Genomic DNA, 20,502 nt, shown 5'->3' with positions numbered 1-20,502 from the left:
TTAGTACTACTGTTTAGATACAAAGAGAGAAGACTAAATAAAAGTTTTATCTTTAATTAGATCTAAATTTGGCAGTTCAAGACAATCTCTAATTATAAACCAGTTTGTCTTTTATTTGGAAAGCTTGCTTAATAAGTGAATGACAGTATGACAAATGTGATCTATGTCAATTATTAAAAGCAGTTACATTTAAGTAATTACTGTAATTACTCAAATGTAACTGCTTTTAATAATTGACTTAGATATCCTATAATCCCTTAATTTGCAATAAAAGTTGGGGCAACTGGATAGAGCCAAGTTTATTGGCGGGATGTCTTTCCTGACACTGCCACACTGAGTTCAGTTTGGTGTGTGTGTGGGGGGGTTGTTTTGGCACCTTAGGAGAGAAACGTCTGCCACTATCTAGGACTGAACTTTCAACCTTCCTAGTGAGGAGGATAGCGTCTTCACCACTAGGCCACCACACCACCCTCTTCAAAAATACATATTTTAATATCGTCGAGACATGAACATTAAGTCTTTAAGTTGTTATGGGACCTAAGAGGCTATTATTCAAACATGTAATCACCCGGACTAAATTTTTATAAAACAACAGTTTTATATTTCTGTTTTAAGGGGTTCCATCACGCGGTAAGACAGCCTGCCAAGTACAGTACACAGGTACCAGATCTCTTCTTTCCCAGCCCACCACAGCGCTGTTTCTCACACACGGGTTTGTCTTTGGGAAAATAACAAAAAATTATTTGAAGAAAACTGTTGTAAATGTCTATGATCTCTGCATCCCAAACGCTCCCTGTTTTGTCTCCTTTTGTATTTACCAACAGATACAATCAACCCTCGTTTTAAAACAGGAGCACGGTAGTTAAGTTAGTGTAATTTTATAAGCCCTTTCTACACCCCACCACCACCACCCCCCGCACAAAAGGCAGATAACCTGTTTGTTTGCCTGGCACCGGTGATTGCGGAAGGGGCGAAGAAAGCTGGGGGAAACCTAAGCTTTGAGGCTTAAGAGAAAAGAATCACGCATCGCTCCCGCATCCAGTCCCTCACAACGTAATTCCCACTTGCTCCCCCCTTCACTACAGCTAGAGAAGAGCCCAGCCTACCAACGCGTGAGCTAGGACGTCCTCTTCGTGAGCAGACACGAGTAGCGGGGTGGAGTTTAGCCCGCTTTTTCTCCTCCCCGACGCCAGTAATGTCAGATCCGCTGCAGAAGCGCGGCAGACTCTGCAAGGGAGGAGGAGGAGGAGGAGGAGGAGGAGAACCCGCCGCGCGGCTGACTCGGGTTCCCCCCACTTCTGTTGTCGAAGAGGTGAGCTAAAGGGCAGGACGCCCGGCTCGTTGAAGAAGGTCGCCTTCTTTTGCGCAAAAGAAGACAGCTCTCCAAACCTTCCCACAGCTTGCTCGCTTTTTTTTTTTAAAATCCCGAGCGTAAAAAAGCCTTCAGTCCAAAACGGTCCCGGCTGCCGGCTTCCAAGCGGGAGAAGCCCGAGGCGGAACAAAGGAGAAGAAAGGCAACCGGTGCCGCTTTTCCAGAAGCTCATTTTTTGGAAGAAGGAGCACCGCTTGCTAAGCGAGGACATTTTTTCAGCAGACCGACGACGTTGGTCGACCGGCCGAGCGGGGCGGGAGAGAAACTGCCTTGGGATCCCTCCACTTCCACCCCCCCCCACCCTCGCTGTGCTCTTGCGCCGGTGGGTGGGCGATTTTTGATCCGCGCCAAAAAAAAAAAAGGAAAGGAGGGTGGTGGATGATTCTCGGATAGGATCCCGTTTTTTTATTTTCGGTCAAGAAGAGCTGAAGGTTATTGTGAAAGCGAAGGGGGGCCTCCTGCGGTACCAGCAGCGTGCCTGCGCGAGTGGGCGGAGGTAAAGGGGGGCTGCCGGGGGTGCTTTCCCCTCCTTTTCAACGGGGGGGGGATTCAATGGCCACGGCAACGGAGCTTTGGTGATTCCGGGAGAGGCGCTTCGCATGCTGCAATGTTGCCGACGGCGCCGCTGAAAGGAGGGATCTGAACGGCGGGGAAAAAGAGGCTGGGGGGAGCAATCGGGCGAGAAGTACCATCCAGATCGCATCCTTCTTCTCCCCGCGCCTTTCTCCGTCCTCCCGGCTTCCTCTGTTTCGATCGGCTTCGGAACTCCGGGGATCCGAGGTCGCCGGTTTAATCAGCTCGGACAGGTGACCGATCTGAGGTTCGCCTTTCTCCCCCCCCCCTCCTGCTGTTTGCCTAACCCCGTTTGGCCCTGCCGCTTCGGCGACCCCTTTCAAGGCCGTTGGGGAATGGCTACTCTACTTCGGAAAATCGGGCTGATTCGCCTTCACAATAGGGACACGGAGGACCCCAAGCACCATCATCACCGGCGCGGCAGCCTCCAGCAGGGCTCCTCGCTGCGAGGCAAAAGCCACCATAAGAATAAGCAGCAGCTGCAAGCCACGCCGGCTAGCGGCTGCGGCAGCCCCAGCAGAGAGAGCTGCAGCAGCCGAGGCGGTAGCCCAGCTCGCCACAAACCGAAGAAGGTCCTGGAGCTGGCGAAGCAGCAGCAGCCGGCGGCCCACGACGCCGGGAAAGAAAAAGCGCAGCCCCCCGGCGGCGGCGGCAAGGAGGCGGACTCCGCGAAGGAGCAACCTTTAGGAGGGGGCAGCGGCATTAGCCGCTCCGGCTCGGCCTTGGTTTCCACGTCTTTGGTGCCGGCCAGCCGGCAGGCGCACTGCACACAAGTGCGCACCCGACGGCTAATGAAGGAGCTGCAGGACATCGCCCGCCTGAGCGACCGCTTCATCTCGGTGGAGCTTGTGGACGAGAGCCTCTTCGACTGGAACGTGAAGCTGCACCAGGTGGACAAGGACTCGGTGCTGTGGCAGGATATGAAGGAGACCAACACTGAATACATCCTCCTCAACCTCACCTTCCCAGACAACTTCCCCTTCGCGCCGCCCTTCATGCGGGTGCTCAGCCCGCGCTTGGAGAACGGCTACGTCCTCGATGGCGGAGCCATCTGCATGGAGCTGCTCACCCCCCGAGGATGGTCAAGCGCCTACACCGTGGAGGCTGTCATGCGCCAGTTTGCCGCTAGCCTTGTGAAAGGCCAGGTAAGGAAGTTTCTACTCGCTGCTGAGGAATACTTGCGGTGCTGGGGGGCGGGGGGGGCTACCTTGAGAGAGAGAGAGAGAGAGGAGGGGGGCCTCGATGGAACTAGTATCTGATTGGATGAAATATGGGGGGCTTTCTCTGATGGCCCCTAACAGTGGTACAAACATATTCTGGCAACTTAATTATGACTGGTTTTCGTGGTCAGTAAGGGAGATTTGCTCAATAATAATAATAATAATAATAATAATAATAATAATAATAATAATAATAATAATAATAATAATAATAAACCTTTATTGTCAAAGTACAACATGTGTACATTGAGATTAGCTGAGCCTCCCCCCCCCTGTGCTCTCTCCCCCCAACACACAGTGACAACAAACCCTCCATCCCACCACACTATGTGAACCAACTACACCACACACCGGCCTCCCAAGTCAATTCTGCATAAGATTATGTCCCTTTTAAAAGCCTAACAGCCCACGGGTAAAAGCTATTTTTCAGCCTGTTGGTACGGCTGGCTATGGCATGGTCTTGATGAGGTTTTTTTTTAGCTAAATGCCTGAGTTGGATTATCTAAGATGTTGCAGCTGTCTCTGTACTATCTCCAGATGTGGCTCTGCTTGCTTCACTGCAGCATTGTAGAGGACTCTCATCACTTCATTAGCAGATATATCAATATTGCTGGGCTACAGATAAGCCTGCTGGTGACCTTATTATTTAGAGATTTAATCAGAGGCTGAGTTCATAGAGTGCGCTAAGCCATCCTATAACTGCTTTGGCTTTGGCTTAGTGTTTTTTGTAAACCCAAGCCTTCAATTTTTATACCAGTTTATGAAGTGGTAAATAGCATGTACCCAACCGGTGGAGTTCATGGTATGCCCCCAAACTATGCTTGAGGTAGGCCAGGTCAGAAAACTACTATGAGGAGGATAGAAATGCTATTTTATTGTTATAGGATATGATGACAGATTCTTGAAAGCCTGTCAGAGTTTACCTTCTGTCTCCTCTTATACCAAGCAGAATCAAGGCAGGGTTGTTCTAAGTTTCTTTCTCGTGTTGTCCACTTCCCCAAGACTAAATTATCATTTAGCTTCTCTTAATGGTTCCTGCATATCTCATACACCTCTACATTCTGGTTTACTTCATGCTGGCTGGCCTTTGAAATTATGGAAATGGGAAGAGATGTCTCTTGTGATCCACCACTTTTTGTGAAAGGATGGGTGGATGTGTGCATTAGTTATTTTCTTTTATACAATGCTTCAAAGATTTCTCCTCTGGTTTAATGAAAGGCAATTTGTGGCATACAGAAAGAACAAAAAATATTGCAGTTACCATAAATCTAACCTGAGTGAATAAAGACTACCGGTAGTTATATATACTTACCTCCTTTTACTTTCACTCTGTCTCAAAGCACAAGGATTTATCAAAATGTTCATTGATAGGATATAGGCTATAGAAAAATAACTTAATCCTTTGCCACAATGTCACTCCTATTGCGGTGGTGAAAAATTGGGGCGGGAGGGAGAGAATCATATTCATGTGTACAGTTGGGGGCATAAGAGCCAAGATCTTGAAATAAGGTCAATTGATAAGGTTCACCATGTATAGTAGGCATTTAATTGTTTCCTTTTGGAAGGATAGAGCCACAACACCTTTGCTCTAAATTGGAAATCCGCAAATGTTTTCCTTAAAGGGATAGATCTTCTCCCTCTTCCACCTCTGTGGACCTGGTTAGAGGCCAAGGCGCACAGCAGCCATTGAACAGTGCTAGCCCACCAACAAGGAGGCTGCTGGTAGCTCACTGCCTAGGATACCCAGCCCTTAGCCCCATCATTACCTGGGACCTCGGTTGAGGCTCAGACTTGGAGAACTGCCTCTTTATCCATTCAAGGATTGTATAAAAACAAACAGTGAGCCAGATTTGGCCTGTGGACTATAGTTTGCTGACTGCTAACCTAAATAAACCAAGCTTTTCCATTTTAACAAAATTCTGGTATGAGTTTTCCATATGGTAGTGCTAGAGTAAGTAGAGTTAGGCTGTTATGATGCCAGCTATTTATGTAATCTGAAAGCGTTAAAAACCTTGCTGAGATAAATGAGTTGGAAACCCAAAAATCTTGACCAGATTACCTTCTCCCTTTGTCTAAATTATCTTCCTGTTTCAGGTTCAAGCCTATATAAATTCCAAGTGCAAAAATAGGTGTACATGCACTGCATAACTGTAAAATCCTATCCAGAGAATGGCATCAAGATCTTTAATATGCTTTATGCTGATTTCTTTGTAGAAATGTATCTGTGATTACAGAGCAAAGCAATTTTTTGCTGCTTTAAATTCAGCTTGGTATATACTAACCATCGCAGCCCCTATTTTCAAGTAATTGCACTTCTGCATCTTGAAGAATTTTTCTTAACATTTCTCTGTTTTTCAAATGGCATTGTAAAGCATTGGGCAATAATTAATATAGCACAGATAAATTGTGAATAGGCATTTAATGTAACATATGTTTAGTTGAACCAAGGGAGTGCAAGTATAGTGGGCAATGAATGATACCAGAAGAATCCCAGTACAATGAATTCTTCAGTTTAAATCCCGTTGAAATGGAGGAAATGTTAATTTCTTGGTGCAGTCTTTTGAATTTTTTTCTGTTAGGTTGCACCCTTTTTAAAAGATATTTATTTATTAGATTTATATATCTCTTCAGTTCATAGTGCTTATTCCTATTCTCCTCTAGAACAATCACCCTGTATGTTGCGCTGAGAGTGACTGACCCAGATTCCAATGAGTTTCGATGGCTGAGGTTGAAGCACAAATTCAACGCTCTCCTGTGCTGGTCCAATATTTCAAGCGCTATACTAGACATTTACATAAGGCTTGGAAAGATTGCTGTTTAGTTTTGATGTCTAAAAACTTTCACCTGCTTATAAAATGAATACAAATGGGTGACTACTTTTAAATCACTTTTAAAAAATTCTAATATGTTAAATTAGATACTTGTATTTTATTATATCTACTGTGAACTGCCCAGAGTCTGAATGGATTGAGGCAATGTATAAATTTTATTTAAAAAAAATAAAAAAATAAAATAAATATTTAAATACGTGTTGTTAAAAATTAAACTCCATTAATGCACATTAAGCTTATTAATCTCTTAAGACTAAATCAGTGACTCTTTATTAATCTATTAAATGAAAGGATAAAATCTTAAAATTGCATTGAAATGCAGCTCTGACTGCTGTGGGTACAGTCTTGTATTACATACCATGCCACCATGCAAGGAGGAGGTCATTCTTTTTGCCTTCACTCAACTACCCCACTACAGCAGTTTATCTGAAATGTCCACAAATTCTCTGAAACATCTTTAGAGGCTTTATTGAGAAGGCTGAAGAGCAATGTCTGTTCTGATGGCAGACAGATACTATAGCAATCATCACTAAAACTAACAGCCCAATATGTAATATAAACACATTTATCTATGTATCTATCTGTCTGTCTGTCTGTCTATCTATCTATCTATCTATCTATCTATCTATCTATCTATCTATATCTCAATATCTGCAGGATCTGCAAAAAAAGTTAGCCCTCTGCCAAAGCTACCTTGTTAATACACTGGAGTTAAGGTTTGGGTATTAACTGGTAAGAATAGGATACCCAAACAGATATTTTCTCCCATTCAGTTATTCCTGGCTATTTACAGATAATCATTAGCATCAATCAGGTAAACAGTTTTTCCCCCCACTATGGCGCCTATTCTCCTAATACTTTTTCCACTTACCCCTCACCTCCCCACACACTAAAATAAAGCATCACAGGATAATGCTGATGCATTGTTCATGATCATTGGTTATATTTTGTGTATTTTATCATATTTTATATTTATTGCAAGTTGATGGTTTACACTGCTCAGGATGTTTTACATAGTAACTAGTAAATATTTGGATAAAAAATTATAAGTTACATGCAACTCTCTGTGTAAGATCCAGAGTGGCTATCTGAATTAGAATGTATGATACTTTTCCCCCCTCTTTAGCTACCGGTACCTTGAACGACCTTTTTCATTTATGTTAATTTCCAAATGGAGAATTTAGACGGTTGTTATAGATCTACATAGTATTTAAGCATAAGTTCTGTGTTCCTATGTCTCCAACCAGTTGTCCAAGCTGGTATGTTAGGAGCACTGAACATCTCTGGCATAATATATATTTTCCTCTATATAGGCAAAAACTTGCCAGATTATTAAGTTAATACAATAGTTTCCAAATTCTTTGTCATAGAACTGTTGTAGTCCACATAAAAGAAAAACCCACTGTATGGGTTATAATGGCAATTGGGACTGAAATTTCCATTGTTAATCAGTACAGTCGTAAACTATGACATCATGTGATTGTATTGCTCAGTAATAGCAAATTCAGCGGTCCCAGTTGCCGTTTTTAAGGGAAAACTGCACAGATCATTAAGGGTGTGTACTTCATGATCATGACTTCCAACTTCCTGCCAAAACTTCCCTTTGACTTTGCTTGGGAGAAGCTGGCAGGGAACATTGGAAATTGTAATCATGTGACTACATGGATATTGCAGAGCTGGAACTCCAAAGACTAATCATAGGTACCATTTGTTCAGGGCCATCATAATTTTGAACAGTCACTGAACAAGAAGGATTATCTGTATATCAAAGTATCCCCAAGCTTGCCTGCAATAATGCATTACAAACCAATTCAAGCTCACTCACACCATCCCGGTTTACGGCACAGAAGAAGGCAGCATATTTCCTGTGGTTGTTGAGAACTATAAAGATGAGGTCAGTCTCCCATTTGCAATAATGTTCTTCCATAGAAGGACAATGTCCAATGGTTATTGGTTGCCTTCAGCTCTCTAGTAGGAGAGTTATTTAGAATTAAATCCTGTGAAAAGAATTAGTCTGTGAAAAGTCAAATATTTTAGAAAATAACCTAAACATTGAAAATAACTACCCTACCAGGTGAGCATACTGCATGATATATTACTAAGTTAGCACCCTGAATATATTATTAGTGCACCAATAAATGACATTCCATTAAATAGATAGTGGACTATGTATCCTTTTTTAAAACGAGTAAAAGTATCATTTAAATCACCGAGAGAATAACTTGTGTATTGATTTAAATCAAGTTTCTATTAAATTATAACTTTTTCAATTCTGAAACAACTGTATGTTGTAATTGAAATAGTCCATCTTCCATACTTAAAAGTATGAATACATTTATCTAGTTTTTGTCTGCCAAACCACAATGAAATTATGTTCCATTAGTGAGAAAATACTTTGATGTTTCATTTATCAAGGACTAAAAATGAAGCAGTGGAGGGGGGCTTGCCTCTCTTTATAAGAAAAACCTTAGAGAAATAGATTTTCAAGTTTTAGAAAATATTGTACATTTGGTTCAAATATTCCAATTCCATTCCTGCAATCCTTGATCTCCATCCAAGGTTATGATAGAAGAGTTTTCTTGATGCAAGCAATCCATGCTCATTTTTCCACAAACAGTATGACATTGAATACAACACTATTCTTCCATTTCCAAAATTCTTCATTAAAGATCTGTGGATTTTGTTTCCCTGATAAAATAAGTATTGTAAATATTTATATTCTGTAAATATCCATTTTGGGAAGAAGTGTTTGTATATTTAATTAAACAAATTTATTGTGTCATATTTCATTATTTACTTGACTAAATTCATATCCCTTTATACATAATGTAAATCGGTTGTGCTTGAGTTTTTTATAGCCTGGCAAATAGAAAATGGGCTTCTACTTAATTGCTTTCTGTGACTCAACCATTACTCTTCTAAAAACAGAAAATGACTCTTGTGATACCTTAAAGATAAATTAACTTTATCTCCTTAATCTTAGCTTCACTTCATGGCTTTTATGCCTCTTATTTTAATGAGATTATGCTTTGCTCTGTATTGCCCAAGGAGATCAGATTCCATTGAGTCCCTGGGATCAAATAACTAGCTATCATTGAAAAAAGAGACTGAACTAATAAATTCACAATTCCTTAGCAATGTAGTGGCTTACTCTTTTGTTCTAGCTGTATCCATGTTTTAATAGAAGGTTATTTTTCACAAATAAATAAAGAATGAGCATTTTAAAATGAACCGGAAGATGACTTAAATATGCTTATTTAACATAAGCTTTCAATACTTCTTTAATCATGTGGAAGAAGGGAATCAGAAATAGTGTAAAGGTTTTATGTTATAACTGAAAAATACTTTCTTTAGATTAAAAATATTACAAACTAAAAACTCCTTCAAGTTGATCTCAATTGCTGACTGTTTTCAAGGCAATGGTAGATAATTGGTTGGCCCTTGTCTTCTGGGATATGTTTTTCAGCATTCCTATATAGACTACAGCAGCGTTTCCCAACCTTAGGAACTTGAAGATGCTGCTATGCTGGCTGGGGAATTCTGGGAGTTGAAGTCCACGCATCTTCAAGTTCCTAAGGTTGGGAAACACTGGACTACAGCTCTGGCCTTTTTAAAAGTCCCCTAAATAGTAGAGACTTCTTAGATTTTCAGGATGAGCCAAAATCTAATAAATAGAAGGCTTTTAAAGTTTATATCCTAAAGTCATTTGCTAATGAGAAAGACTGCTTTTAAATAAACGGCTCTTCCTTCTGATCAGACAAGAGTGGCCTATTGTATGTCAGTAATTCACCCTGCAATATTTCACTAGAGTTGAATCACTGGTTTTTATTTCCTATATTTTTAATATAAAACAGGCTACCTGTTTTTTTATGCAGTATTATTAAACAGCCAAGGGAAACAAATGAAATAAATTACTGCAAATGGGCACAAGATATTTTATTCTTACTAAAAATGGCATTAGGAATAAAGGAGCTATCATTAAAAGTACAGAGTGGTCAGTAATTTCATGATAATCTGAGCAACTGCTATCAAGCATTTAGAGCCACACTCTGTGTTATATAACGGTGATCATTCTGTTGCTAAGACAGGCTGTACCAAAGCGCTCTGATCAGTGAGAGAAACACTGATTCCATTACAACTCTCTTTTCTCATCTGCCAGGAGAGATGTTGAAATGTACACTACTGTAGTCATTTTTGTGCTATCTTTATAAATTGACACCTTGCATCCCTTTATAATATCTTTAGAATTTCTGTCATTTTAATTAGGCAATTGCAATAGTTGTTTTTTTAAAAAAAATACATAAGGCAATAGGATCATTTATCCCAGGTTTTGCCAACTAGATAGCTTCCTGAGTTTTGTATTTTTTTATCTCTTAAAGACTTCCCAGACAGCACCATCATTTTGGCTGAGAATTCTTGGAGCTGACATCCAGTACATCTAGATTATAGATAGGGGAAGCTCAACATACCCATCCCAAAGTGGACAGCTGAAACTGGAGAAGCTTATTACTAGGGCTCAAAAGAACCTAGTGATCAGTTCTAGTCATCATGTCCAATGAAAAGGGATTACTGTAGAAGGATTGTAATCAAGAACAGAGGTCCCCAACCTTTTGGGCACCAGGGACCGGTTCCGTGGAGAGATGTTTTTCTAGGGACCGGAGAGTGCATGGTTTTGTGTGCTGCTTGCATCCCATAGCTTTGCTTGTTTGTGTGGACCGGTTGCTGGCATGACGTAGCCTGGTACCGGTCCATGGATCGGGGGTTGGGGACCCCTGATCAAGAACATTTCATGGATATTATATAAGTTGTGCCTGTTCCATGGAGTGTTTTCTTTGTTTAACACTCAGTGTTGTATGTGTCTTGGAATGTTGAAGTGTCATTTAATTTAATTTATTTAATTTATTAATATTTCTATACCGCCCTTCTCCCGAAGGACTCAGGGCGGTGTACAGGGCAAGAATAATTTAGTTATCATGATTAACATTGGCCATGGTCAACAAGCTAATTCACATGAAATTATCTTGATAGCAGAAGGGTTGCCATGCATGTCTATTCAGAATTTCCATTTAAGTCAATATATGTTATTTCTGAATAAGTTTAAAATAAGGAGTAAAATCTGGCAGGAAGTACTCTGGTGCAAGGCAGCACTGAAATGAATGTAAATTACATAAAAGTTGGTCTCTGCTGTAATACCTCCAGAGACCTCCCATAATACTTGCCAAGCTTCAGAGTCCATTAGATTTTGTTTCAGATTTTTTTAAAGAAAAATATAATGGAAGGTTATAACATATGGCAAGGCAAAGTACCAACTTCAAGACTAATCTTTATTTCTAGAATGCTTTTGGGTCCTACAAATATCCTGCTGGCTTTCTTTAAAAAATAAAAATGATATAAGCCTTCAGCCCACTCTTTCACAAAGTGACCATGCCAAATCTAACTTTAGGATCAAGTTTTGATTTGGTTGAATTGCAGGTAAAACTTAATGAGATAGGAGTATGTGGTTCATGTAGTGCACAGGTGTCAAATTTGCTGCGTCACATGACATGTTGTGACATATGACTTTTTTTGCATTGCTGGAGCTGGGGTGGGTGTGGCCTCAGTATGATGCAATCGGCCCACGGGCCGGCAGTTTGACACCCCTGATGTAGTGTCTCAAGGACCAAGTTTGTAATACTTAGACTTATATACCACTTATATAGGGACACGGCTCAGTGGGTTAGGATGCTGAGCTTGTCGATCAGAAGGTCGGCAGTTTGGTGGGTCGAATCCTGAGTGCCGCGTAACAGTGAGCGCCTGTTACTCGTCCCAGCTTCTGCCAACCTAGCAGTTTGAAAGCACGTAAAAATGCAAGTAGAAAAATAGGGACCCCTACGGTGGGAAAGTAACAGCGTTCCGTGCGCCTTTGACGTCCAGTCATGCCGGCCATATGACCACGGAGACGTCCTCAGACAAGCGCTGGCTCTTCGGCTTTGAAACGGAGATGAGCACCGGCCCCTAGAGTTGGAAACGATTAGCACGCATGTGCAAGGGAACCTTTACCTTTACCTTTTACCACTTATATACCACTATTTTAAAACTTAGACTTATATACCACTTCATAGTGCTTTACAGCACTCTCTGAGTGGTTTATAAATGTCATCATATTGCCCCCAACTATCTGGATCCTCATTTTACCAACCTCAGAAGGATGAAAGGCTGAGTCAACCTTGAGCCCATCAGAATCGAACTCCAGGCTATGGGCAGAGTTAGCCCTCAATACTGCATTCTAACCATTGCGCCACCAGGGCTCCCGTAATGTTTTCTGCCTAAATGGACTGTGTCATAATTATTTTATAAAACAGAATACCGAACAGAGGAGAGGAGAATCACTCTTCCTCTACAGAACAAGAAAAGGAATGCAGATAATAGTATTTCAAGAAAGAACTTCATGGCTCAAGGGACGGAGCTATTTTGTTTTTGTTTTTTCCTGAATAAAGCTCCAAAAGGGAGTAACAATTCTATAGTAAGAACATAGAAAGCTCATAAATTCAGGAACATTTGGTCATAGAAACTATCATTATTATGCTTGGCTGAACCCTGCTGATAATAGCAGGATTTGTACACAACTGATTATAAACAGGATTTATTGGAATGACATGTACTTGAGCTCCTGAAAGAATTTGTGTGTGTGTGTGTGTGTGTGGTGTGTTTGTGGATATATATATATATACACACACACATAGACATAAACACAAACACCAATCAATTCTTCTTACTTTCCTCATTTTCATAAAATTTTACACCATCTTCTAATAAATAATGAGTGTAAGCAAACATTCTTTAATAATTCACATTTTAGTAGCCTCATCTTTTGTTGTGTGGCTATGATATAAAGTAAGTTTCCAAACAAGATAGCTAATTTGAAAAAAGCTACTTGCAGAGCCAGTGAATCAAACCACCCAATATATTTCAGGCAAAATTGTTGAAATCTCATTGGATATGTATATTGCTGAATCTAGGAAAGTTTCAGCAGTTTAAAAAACATTTTTTAAACAGTTTTGGGGTCCTGCAGATGCCATACAAGCAGAATTTGGGAGGGATGTAGTGCATATAAGTGCTGCTTTAGCATTCCCTGGATTATGAATCAGGCAGATCCAATGCTAGAGTTGTCTGATCTCAAGCTTTTAATTCTGAACCCTGGTTTCTGAATGGGTACCTCAGATTGTAGCAACAATGGTTTCAATCTCGTTTTATGTTATCATTTTTGGGTTTTTTAAAAATGTAATAATTAGTGTGCCTGCCATTGTTCGTATATGCCTTACCCTATTTTGAACACGTTCAGGTAATGGGGAAAAATCAAGTTAATGCTGCAGTCAAGTCAGAAATCACCATAGAATATAAGTTTTACAATTCACTTTAAATAGCAGGGGAATCAAACTCTGGCAAGACGAAGTAAGCAAATCTGGTTTTATGAAATTCTCCTTTTCAGATAATTTTTAAATAGTTAACATAGTTACAAACAGAGGAAGTTATATTGTTAATTATGCATTCAACAGGGCTTTAATGTGAATAATCAGCTATTGTCAGCTACCCTGGAAAATTGCAAGTGGTCTGCTTAATGTAGACATGTCAAACTCAAGGCCCGGGGGCCGGACCGGCCCACGAAGTGGTTTCATGTGGCCCGCGAAGCCATCCTAGAAACAGTGAGGGAACGGCCCCCACTGCCTTGGCCCTGGCCCAGAGACCCTCCTGTCAGAGACCCTCAGATCTGTCCCACTCCTGCCCAGGCCCCCATAGGCACCCTTGATGCGAACAATGTAGAGCTGGCCACGCCCACCCAGTAGGCCATATGCACTCTAGCCACACCCACCTAGTAGGCCACGCCCACCCTGGCCATAACCACCCAGCCCCCTGAGGGCAACCGCAGTGCTGATGTGGCCCTCAGTGAAATTGAGTTTGACACCCCTGGCTTAATGCATGGGCCTTTATGCAGTAACACTGGGAGTTACTACCTTTTAGAGTAGTAGTCAAGGCGTATAGTCAAGGCGATGGTCTTCCCAGTTGCAATGTATGGCAGTGAAAGCTGGACCATAAGAAAGGCTGAGCGCCAAAGAATTGAAGCCTTTGAACTATGGTGCTGGAGAAGACTCCTGCGAGTCCCTTGGACTGCAAGGCGATCAAACCGGTCAGTCCTAGAGGAGATCAACCCTGACTGCTCTTTAGAAGGCCAGATCCTGAAGCTAAAACTCAAATACTTTGGCCACCTAATGAGAAGGAAGGATTCACTGGAGAAGAGCCTCATGCTGGGAAAGATTGAGGGCAATAGAAGAAGGGGACGACAGAGAATGAGGTGGCTGGATGGAGTCACGGAAGCAGTAGGTGTGAGCTTAAATGGACTCCAGAAGATGGTAGAGGACAGGAAGGCCTGGAGGAACGTTGTCCATAGGGTCACGATGGGTCGGACACGACTTCGCAACTAACAACAACAACAGAGTAGTAGAACTCACAACACCCTAGGAATAACCTACTGAGCAAAGGGAAGTTGGGGGAGAGCACAGACAAGAACACTTCCAGCTTGTTATTGCAAATTGGATGCAATGGGACCATTTCTGTAGTAACTGCCTTGTTATGTGAGTTCTAGAAATAGAGTCATAAGGGGGAGGCATGAGAGTGAACCAGAGAAATTGCTCCTAGCGAATGCTAGAAGGTATCCTATGGCCTGGAATTTGAGTTTATGAGCAGAATTGCCAAGAGGGTTTCATATTGAAACTAATGAGATTAGGGAAATTAAAAACCAAGATAGTATATCAAACCAGCTTTCTGGTTCCAGTATATATCTAAGTGTATATTTGTGAACTGCTCAAGATGAATAAGGAAGGGGCTTTTTCTGTGCAATTCATTTTCAAGGATTGCTTAAATCAGAAGTCCCCAACCTTTTGGGCGCCAGGGACCAATTCTGTGGAGAAAGGTTTTTCCACGGACTGGAGAGTGTATGGTTTTGTGTGCTGCCTGCATCCCATGGATGAGGTTGTGCTTGTTTGTGCGGACTGGTTGCTGGCATGCCGCGGCCCAGTACCGGTCCACGGACCAGGGGTTGGGGACTCCTGGCTTAAATGCTGAAGTCCAGATCTTTTGTTATTCCACATAGTGTTTTATTATCGAAATCTTACTACTTCATTACACCTAAACAGAAATCTAAATTTAAAAAAAAATCATTTCTTCAGCCTGTCCAGTCATTTTCCAGCTCTAGGGAGCAGTGTTCATCTTCATTTCTTAGCCAGGAGAGCCAGCATTGTCCAAAGCTTCTTCCATAGTCATGTGGCCAGCATGATGAAGCTCACGGAACGCTGTTACTTTCCCATTGAAGTGGTACCTATTTATCTACTCTCAGTTGCATGCTTTCGAACTCCTTGACGGGCAGGGTATAAAACCATGCAAAAAAGCAAACACATGTCTTTTGTGAAACAAGCACTTTTCCCATAAAGAACTTTATTATACTAAGCACATATAAGCAGTAAAGTCAGTAAATTTAAAATCCTCCTGAGCACTGGTGAACTCTTCCTCCAGTCAACATGCTCCAAAGTCAGGGCAATCATTGTAGAACTTTCTCCAGGATTTTCATTGCCGATTAATTCGCAAGTAAGAAGGATACTTTCAGAAAGGCAGTATATTTCCAGGCAAACAAATAGCTCATAAGAAATGTAAATGGAGATCAGTTACTCCAGCCACTGTTTTGAAAAACAAAGCTGACTGCAGGTACCATGAACAAACAATTATCATAAAGTGATTATTTTCCCCCCACTGAGTACAAATGGCAATTCTAGGAAGGATGACAAGTTCTCTGAAGCGTTTGTCACTTTTGATGAGGTTTGTTTGATTTTGACCTAGTATGAAGTTGGAATTGGGTCAAGTGTTGTAGGTAAAACTCAGTGTTTTTAGTCTAGGATTACATATGAATCTAGCATGGTTAAAACAAGTTGTTCCTGAATGGTAAACCTTTTCAAGAAGTTCATAGCATTTGTTTATGGGGAAGCCAATTTCTCTCCCAAGGTCCCCAAAGTTATAGAATGTGAAAGCAGCCTTCCATACTACCAGTCCTTTTCTCTCAGATCCCTTCTATATCCAGTCGATTCAATCCAATTCTACACCAAATCCATTGTTTGCTTCTTTATTAGTCTCTCTCTTTTCAGCTAGGAGAGGAGGTAGGTAGGAGAGGTGTTAACATTCAAACACCAGTACTCATTCATTTTATTGCACATTGTGAGTCACTTTTGGGCCATGCCCCCATTTCCATCTACCCACAACACAGATGCTCCTTGGCAACAGGAATTTTCTCCCACATTTCCTTGATGCCATCTCCAGTCCTTTGGGAAGCAGCCTTAACTTATCATAAACGGTACTATTACTAAACTAGCATTTTCCCCCTTATTCCAAACCCATCACAACACCTTAAGCCCAACCTTAAGGGGTGTATATGTATGAGGCTTTATTTCCTAGCAAAGGTAGTTGTGCTGGGGGAATGTGCCTGGGAAGAAACAATATAGATCCACAGTGAGGAACAGCAATTTCGTGCCTTCTGCCAATTCAAGGATGCATGGATAATAATTTGATTCAGTAGTTGGGAAAGACCCATAGAGATCATAGGATGCAGAGAAGCAAACGGAGTCAAAGTGATTTCATAAGTTCAGAGTTTCATACAGGCTTCTGTTAAACTAAAACTACAGTGCCAGGGAGGGTCAATTTTGGGTTTGATGGGATTAAGCAGAGATGAACTGGGTTTGACCCTGGTCATAGCCAAAAAGATGGAGGTGGGAGGAGTAGTCTCCATTTTGTTTGTTCGATTTATTTTCTCCACTGTACTTCCTGTAGGATATTGCCTCATACAGGTAGTACTTTCTTGTGCATGTGTATATGACATTTCCAATTTTCTAGTTAAATAAATTGTCCTTCAACTTTCTCTTACAGTCTTTATTTCCTTCTTTGTTTACTTGTCTCTTCTCTTTGTCTCCTATCTCTGTCTTTCCTTTCTGAAATTCATGTCCCTGAACATCTCTCCTTTGTAATAGATTTACTAGGCATGGCTGCACCTTAGACCTAAGGATAAGATTTTCTTGGGGAATTCTGGAAACTGTAGTCCTCTGAGGCCACGGGGTGATTACAAAATTCTTGCATTCTAGCAAAGAGCAGTTTGAGGTTCCTTTCAAAGTTACATAAGACTAAAGTAGTGTACATTTATTACACAAAGTGTGCTTTAAAATAAAGTTGGATTCCTGGATTTCATGGACATGCCCAAGTAATATTCTTAGCAGCAGTAAGAAGCGCTTTCCATTGCCTTTTTCCAGGATGATTTTTTAACTTCCCAGTCTACAACTTTGATATTCTTTGGAGATCTCCCACCCAAGTATCAAACTGCTGTTTCAGAACCCAAACAAGGTTACCCAGGTGCTGTTTCCTGCTAAGACCTAGTTTGTATAGAAAAACAAAACAAGACTTTTAAGATGGTATAGTGATTTTACTATAATCAATGTTGTTGGGATTTGCTGAGTTCAGTCTAGTATTTTTAAGATACCTCTACGGGGAAAAAAGTTGTGTATTCTGCATCTCATATTTGGTTGTTCTTAATCATTATATTCAAGTGTCTTAATGTTTTAGCGGATGAACCAAAATGGTGGCCTCTATCTGACCCTAGCTGATCAAAAATGCTAAGCAGGTTGGCTTTCATTAGTAGATGGAATAAACCCCATCTGGAAGGTCCAAGGCTGCAGGCTTGACTTAACATTTAAAAAATCCTGAAAAAAGGATTGCCATATCATGCCAAGAAAACTTGAAAAATGTTGAACAAGTTTCATTAAAACAGACTTTTTCCTTCAAACCACAAAAAGTGATCTGCACAGTTTGTTTATTTAAAGGGAGAACATTCCAAACTCACAGAAAATGCTCCTTGAATCTCTGCTTCTACTTCCTAACTTACCTTTTTCCCCAAAGTTATTTAACCTAGCTTAGAAATTTAGCTATGGCTTACAAAGCTGTTAAGAGATGAAGAAAGTGCAAAGAATAAAGATTGTCATTTTGTTATTATCATTCCAGCTGTGGGTCTTTTGCATAGAATCTTCCATTTCACAGATAAAAATGTCTTACGCTTCCCTTTTAAGAATGGCCAACATTTTAAGAAGCCAACATTACGGTTTAAGATATCTCCACTCACACTCCCACACACACACTCCCAGCATTTGCACACAAAGTTAAAGGATAGTGCATTTTAAAGACCTTTACCTTTCCCAAATACAATTTTGAAGGAGCAAGAAGGGGATAATGCTTTTATTACCCCTGTTCTTATATTCCAAGGGAGAAATAATGTTGAGTGGATAAGTAGCAGATGTAACACAGGTGTTAGGTGGGCAAAACATAGATATTGAAGCAAAGACACAAAGGCCTGGAAATGACTGTTGGGGGTGTGACGTTTTCTCTAAAGACTTTCAGGACAGATGGTAGAGCTACGAATTAATGTGTTTTTTTAGAAATAAGAGTGAAATGCTTTTTAAAGTTCTAAATTACTGTGTTTCCTTCTGATTTTTCCCCACATAATCCTTGAAATATTGTGTAGTAACGACACAAAGCAGTCTACAAAAGGGTAGGCAACAGGGTGCATTTCCACCCGATTTCATGTATTTGGATTTCAAAATATGCAAATAAGAAACTGGCATAACACAAAAGTTTAAAAACAGCATCTAGCATTCTTTCTGTTTATAATATTAGCTCTCTGGAACACTTAGAAAGTAAATGTGGTGGGTAGTTACACTTCCATGCATTTTCCGCTAGTTTCTCCAGGGGGGAAAAAAAAGGGCAGAAATGAGCCAGAATCATAGAAAATAATGGGTGGGACAGCTAGAGAAATTTGTGACAAAAAAAATGTCATCAATGTGTCTTCTGGTAAAGAGAAGCTTTGCCAATGGAAAGCTCCAATACGTAATAAAGTGTGGTTATTATTGCCAGTATCTGTGGAATACCAGATTCCTAAATTTTCTTCTCTTGGTTATTTTCTTATTTTCAGGGCCGCATCTGCAGAAAAGCTGGAAAATCTAAAAAGTCCTTTAGTCGTAAGGAAGCTGAAGCAACTTTTAAGAGCTTGGTGAAGACCCATGAAAAATATGGATGGGTCACTCCTCCCGTGTCTGATGGCTGATACAACTTGAAATCCACTCATCAGAGGCTAAACAACACAACTCAACCACAAAAATGAAGTACTTTTTGACATTTTCTCGATGCTGTATACCACATCCATCCTTTTCTACTTCAGCTTCTGTTAAGTATCATGAATGTCACGGAGACATCCAAATTATTTATGAGCAGATCTGTTTACAAAGGAAAGGAAGGGAAATGCTGTAGAAGATTATATTTTGAAACAGGTGAATGATTGGTGGATCATCTTACGTCACTTTAGTGCAGATGCTGAGATCACTTGCCCCTATCAACCATGTCCCCTTTCTCCCATCTGAGCCACATTGTCACCTGCTTTTCCCCATGGCACAGCAACAACAGCTGGTGGTAGTGGAAAGTCCATCCATTGATGCTTAATTCATTTAAATGTGAAATGAAGCCGTTAATATTTAATTAGAGAAACAGTGCATTGAAGATCCATGTTTGCTGTGCTGTTTTTTTAATCTCCTTTTCAAGCAGGTCAACCTACCTTGAAGATGTGTTTTCTGTGGAGCCGTGGTCTGCTGTGGCTGAATTTTAGACCTCATTTGTGCTCTGTAACATGACCTTATGTTCATTAAAATAAAAAGTCAGGATTCTAGCAAAGACACAAAGACTAGTATTTAAAAGGAAAAGCACTCCGTGTGTCAAAATGTGCTAGCTGTGTGATATGTGGAGTGCAATTGTTCACCAGTAAAATCAGTCTGATCCCATGAAGGTCAGGTAGAAATTGGAGGAGCCCATAAGTGGGAGATTGCAAGGAACTGGTGGCCAAATAATTCTCATCTTCCCAGTAGGGTGAGCATATTTTCCTGTTCACTTCTGCAATGACCAAAAGCAGATTGCAGAAGGCTTAACCTTAAATGCATGGTATTCAGCTTGAAACGATAGACCTGTTACAAAAACTAAGTCAGATTTTTGTTTTAAAAAAAAATAAGGCATCTTTAGAATTATTTGCATGCCTGGATTTCCTTTTGACAAGATAAAAAACAAGTACATTTGAGTCCCGTGTCAGAAACGTATATAAATGTCAAGCAGGTACTAAGGATTCACATTCTTTCTTATATTAAAACTGATTTTTAAGACTTCTTATAGTGTTCTGAGGGATACAAAGGGTGAATCTGAAATATGGAACCCAAATGGAAAATTGCATTGGACCCATTCTAAATAAAATCAGTTGAACCATTTGATTGTCTTGATATTTAAATCATTCTACTTTAAATCATTGCACTGCAGTGTAACATTAGAAATGTTACAGCTATAATACTTCCTAATGAGCAAATTTCAGACTGAGGCTTTGGTCTGTCAAAAACCTGTTCATGTTACACAG

General features: G+C 40.7%; 1 protein-coding gene across 1 annotated transcript; it reads left to right on the top strand.

Annotated features, from left to right (window-relative positions):
* Positions 1–1,249: 1,249 nt before the first annotated feature.
* Positions 1,250–20,324, top strand: UBE2QL1 (ubiquitin conjugating enzyme E2 QL1). Its single transcript, XM_083360388.1, has 2 exons — positions 1,250–3,090; positions 19,027–20,324. The coding sequence occupies exons 1-2, from the start codon at positions 2,281–2,283 to the stop codon at positions 19,156–19,158; spliced, it is 942 nt and encodes a 313-aa protein (XP_083216514.1). The 5' UTR covers positions 1,250–2,280; the 3' UTR covers positions 19,159–20,324.
* The last annotated feature ends 178 nt before the right edge of the window (positions 20,325–20,502 follow it).

This window comes from Vipera ursinii (genome assembly GCF_947247035.1).
Source record: "Vipera ursinii genome assembly, chromosome: 3".
NCBI lineage: Eukaryota > Metazoa > Chordata > Lepidosauria > Squamata > Viperidae > Vipera > Vipera ursinii.
Note: the sequence above shows the minus strand (reverse complement) of the source record. Positions and strands in the feature narration are given on the sequence as shown.

What these genes read in the sequence shown, in the direction of transcription:
- UBE2QL1 (XM_083360388.1), top strand. Translation starts at nt 2,281, where the DNA reads ATGGCTACTCTACTTCGGAAAATCGGGCTGATTCGCCTTCACAATAGG. An exon ending in CTAGCCTTGTGAAAGGCCAG is followed by an intron (nt 3,091 to 19,026) that starts GTAAGGAAGTTT and finishes TCTTATTTTCAG; the next exon opens with GGCCGCATCTGCAGAAAAGC.